Genomic DNA, 4,778 nt, shown 5'->3' with positions numbered 1-4,778 from the left:
TTAAAATCGGCGTTTATGTCGCTTTCTTACAGGCGTTAAGACTTAGGCGGAATGCAAGTTTGAGAAATCTTAGGGAAAAGGGGAAAAATCATATCGGCCGAAATTGTTGTATGAAATTGATAGGGTATGTGCTTCGCAAATTGTAAGTCACTACACAAACCAAATCAGCAGTGTCTCACCATAAAATGAATTTCATTCCGACACTGCGTTATTCCATCCAAAACGAAGAATGCAAGGCTCTTCACGCAAAGGGTCACAGACGCCATATTAGAAGACCCTATCCTATTTATATATTAACAATTTTTCAAAAACATTATTTTAGAAAAGCTCATAGATAACGCTAGCCACTCTTAGCGTCAATTAGCAGCAGCAAATGCTCAAAACTTTGCGGTAGCCGTAACGTTATCATAAAAAAATAAAGAAATACTTCACTGAAACATGGAAAATGTATATTTTTTACAAAGACAACCTTAAAATAATAGCTAACCCTGCAATAATCGTCACAGAAGCCTTCGAAATCGCCACTCCTGAAGTTTGGGAGTCTAAATAGAGCTTCACACTTTCGGCCACTTCTGTTGCCCACTTTATATTATTCCCAACGTTTGTGATAGAGGAATTTACAGTGGTAACATGATCCGGAGTAATTGCTGTGACGTTCATTAAAGCCTCCAACTACAAAGAAACGCTCAAATTAAGCTCCAATCACACATCTCTTTGCTCTAGCCATACATAAACAATCTGATCTTCGGAATAGATGTAGCTGGCAGCGTTGGAAATCAGAGATCCGACGCTAGAATAACTGAAAAAAGACATGTATTTTAACTCAATGAATTTTGAGTTAAATAGAGAATGCTCACGCTGCAGTAAGCTCGTCATAGTTCTCAGTAATGTACTCAATAGCTGCATTGGTTCCCACTTTGCTGCTGCTGTAAACATAGGACCAAACACTAGTGAAGTCCTGTAGTCTTATCCCTGAGGTATTATCGATGGTCTGCCCCAGATACCACTTCAATAGCTCAATATCTTCAGCACAAGCCAAGCCTGCGTACAGATTGATCACCTCAGTCATTAAACTAGTTTGCAAGTATTCTTCCCATAGGAAATTGAAGTCCCTTTCCACGTTTTCGCTGTACTTCAATGCGTTGCAATAGACCACTGTTCGTACGTTTTTAGGGACTCTTTTTTTTGGAAAAAAGTGTATCAAAATTACAATTTATTCTCCTTTCTTATCAACCATACTTGACGCCCTTATCCCTATAGGCTGCGAATAGGTCTAAAGCTTTTGTCACGCAAGTTTCCTCCCCATATTTGCACAGCCTGTTGAGGATGGAAGCCTGTTTGAGGGAATAAACCATATTGGAGTCATCAATTGTGTCAAAGGGCACAGTCTTGTAAACGTTCTGCATCAACTGTATCATCCAAGAAATAAACTGCTGACCCACTTCGGAGTCATATCTGAAAAGTCATAAGATCTGTGATAATTTTCAATATGGAACAAATCTACGCTTAACTAACAAACAATTACTAAATATAAAGTGGCGTAGTGAAACCGAATTTGATGACCAAGCAAACCGTCCTAAATTACATAACAAAAAAAGGAGTTCTCCCACCCCAAACAGACCTTGGTCACCTATAAATTTTTGGGAGGATCACTCCTAAGGTACCTTTTACTTAAATGGAAAAATAACCAGTACCGTAATTACTGAGCAAATATAATCACCCACCCGATTCTTAACAGCAGGTGGTTATTTCCAACAATAGCAGCATACCACGGATAATACTCTTCTTCATGTTCCAGGTAGCTGAGTACATCCAATACATCAGAATAGGACCAATCGCCATAGCCATTGGTGGTGGATCCGGACCTGGCAAAATTGTAGGCATCGCTAACTAATTGAGCTCTATTGAGCACGTCGATTTTCAAGTGATTTGAGTGTAGTTGCTTTTTGATTGAGGCCCACAAATCATCATCATAGTCCACCCTGTAGAAACCTGTACTTCGGCTAATGGTAATAAGTGAGCGCAAATTGAGTTGCAGCTACCTGATTGCCGGTTATTGAGGATAATCCAATCACTGCCTGTGAGCACTCCAGAAAGGGTTAATGTGTCGTTAAAGGGCAGCCAATTTTTTACTGTGGTATTATCAAATTTTGAGATATCAGCTGATGTTGTGTAGGTAATAGGGACGTAGTACGTCAAGGTGCGGTTGCCTTTGAGCAAAAACCTTTCCTAAATTTAGAATTTGCATTACACTGCTTATTTTAAAATAAAATTCTAACTTGATCTAAGACAACATCATCCCCAGATTTAGAAACAATGACCACAGGATGACCAGGTTCTTCTATCCAGTTGTTGATGGTGTCTTGGAAGGTCACCCCTGCCGGGAGATTTGAAGATGGTATGTGATTGGCTAAAGCAGCCCAAAGGTCTGAAGGAACGGTAGCTCTTTGTGCACTAAATTTTGTCGGTATAGTGAATTTGTTGTAGAGTTCAACAGAAACATTACTTGGTGGTCAAGTACTCTCTTATCCCACTAACAAAATGATCATCCCCCATTACATTCTTCTGTAGCATTCTCAAGATGGAGGCTCCTTTGCTGTAGCTGATAGTATCAAATTTTGCAGAAATTTCAGTGGGATTGGAAGCTGGCGACGTTAGGGCATTTGCAGATGTAGAAGAATCAGTTAGGAGGGCTGCCTGCACTATTTCCACATTAAAATGCTTTTCCATTTCCCAGTCTCCTCCATGTGTGGTCTGGAATGTGAAAAATGAAGACACGGGAAAATTGCTTTAAGTAGCTTTTCTTACTGGAATAACTGCAAAATACTGAAAAAATCTCGCGAAGCCCTCATTTAAGAAGATATAGTCCCACCATTTGCATGTGACTAAATTTCCGAACCACGAGTGAGAAAACTCATGAGCAACCACTGCTGCCAAGCTCTTTTTGTAGCTATTTGAAGAGTTGTCTTCATCCCAGAGCAAGTACGTTTCTCTGTAACTGACCAATCCCCAGTTTTCCATAGCGCCCGAAGCGAAGTCTGGAATGGCCAATTGGTCCATTTTGGACATGTAGCTACCTGAAAATCAACAATAGATCCTCCACTAAAAAACTAAACAAAGTTTTACCGAATTTGATTCCAAATATGCTTTCCATAGCCCTCATAGTGCTTGTACCAAACTCAACTGCAAAATCTCGGTAGGGGGCCTCCTCTGACCTTGAACACACCCTGTGGGGTACTGTCAAATCTATTCCATACCCTTCAGTGCAAGTGAACTCGGAAATCGCAAATGCCACCAGATAAGTGGGCATTATGGTGGTCAATTGGTAAGTGGATTGTACATAGTTTCTAACATAGAAATTTATTTATCACAAATACATAATGTGATAATATTAATATACAAGGTGTTCCATTCAAAAGATGCGGGTTAAGGGCCTGAAAACTCGAGCAAGTACTGAAAACCATGAGAAAGATTCTCTCCACATTCAGCACGAGATTTTTTTTGAAAACCGTTGAAAATTTCTTAGGGAATATGGATGTCTAAAATACTTCATGAGAACAATATGATTTAATGACGTAATGATATACAGGGGTTTCCATCTGAAAAATCCGAACTTAAAGCCTGGAAACTTGAGTAAACTTAAAATCTGTTAGAAATATTCTCTCCATATTTAGCACAAGATTATTAAAAAACCATTGAAGATTTCTATAGGAACATTTATCACAAAAATACTTCATCCCAATATTAAAATCGAATTGTATAATAATGATGACTTACACATCGTCGATGATTAATGAATCATTGGATTCAATAAGGGTGTTCCCTAAGGCATTTAATCCCTCAGGGTAGGTTAACCTCAATTTGAAAGTAGCTTTAAATGAAGGTTCATCGAAACATGGAAATGCGTGTCTTGCATGCCCTGGCTCAAATTTGCTCAGAACCAGAACACTGGTGGTGCCATTCTCCCTTTCGTAGGTACTAATGTAGAACCCCACCATTGCATCTCTTGCGAACGTTCCTGAGTACCTTCAATGCATGTTTTCAAGCTCACGATCCAACTATAAACCTTCTTATTTACTTGATATTTAAGTAATATTCAATGTCAATATCCAAAGGCTCCTCAAAGGTTATGGTGAAAATTTCAGTAACATTATTGTACGACTGAGTAACCTCTGTGTTGGTTTCATTATTTGAATCGGTCAGGGTTAATTTGCTAATGTTAGCATTTCGATGGTGTAAGCTCAGATCTGATGAGCTGTTGGTCACTGTGAAAGTTATGGTAACTTCCCCTGAAATAAAATATTACATAAAAGTGCAACGAAGGGAAGTAAAATTACCCTCGAAAGTTTCGTTGAGGCCTTGGAAAACGCTCTGAGGCACAAACAGGTCAATTTCATAATTTGACGGTATTGCTGTTTCCGGGATTCTATAATTTTCAGCATTTGCCCAGCACAAGAGATATAGTACCACAATGGCCAACATTGTGATGACTTTAGTTTCAATGGAAATTTAACTGGTAGAAAGCGTTAACTGAAAAAGTCTACTCACCTGATTTGCTCACTTGATAATAAGCCATATCTCAGCATTCAAAAAGAATATAAATAGGGCCATAAATAGCTGAACCCTTTAGCCTTATACTAAATCGCTGCAATGATTTTGATCGGTTGTAAATTCTGTGATAACCAGGAAAATTAATATTCATTCAATTTTACTGAGATTACTTATATTGTGGAGTTGAATCCAAAGTGAGTTGTCCTCAAAACAATATGTTTTTTTCT

The 4,778-nt window shown here is 38.6% G+C and overlaps 1 protein-coding gene across 1 annotated transcript; it reads right to left on the bottom strand.

The window, feature by feature from the left end:
• Positions 1-456: 456 nt before the first annotated feature.
• Positions 457-4,547, bottom strand: LOC136412026 (membrane alanyl aminopeptidase-like). The gene is made up of 13 exons (XM_066394879.1): positions 4,338-4,547; positions 4,079-4,289; positions 3,778-4,026; positions 3,127-3,347; positions 2,809-3,077; positions 2,507-2,754; positions 2,280-2,454; positions 2,043-2,229; positions 1,725-1,992; positions 1,240-1,455; positions 858-1,178; positions 730-799; positions 457-672 (listed from the first exon to the last, which is right to left on the bottom strand). Exons 1-13 carry the CDS (start codon positions 4,480-4,482, stop codon positions 457-459), a joined length of 2,796 nt encoding a protein of 931 aa, XP_066250976.1. The 5' UTR covers positions 4,483-4,547.
• Positions 4,548-4,778: the final 231 nt, after the last annotated feature.

Source organism: Euwallacea similis, chromosome 11 (assembly GCF_039881205.1).
Source record: "Euwallacea similis isolate ESF13 chromosome 11, ESF131.1, whole genome shotgun sequence".
Lineage (NCBI taxonomy): Eukaryota > Metazoa > Arthropoda > Insecta > Coleoptera > Curculionidae > Euwallacea > Euwallacea similis.
The sequence above is the reverse complement of the archived record's forward strand: the minus strand, read 5'-3'. Positions and strand labels throughout refer to the sequence as shown.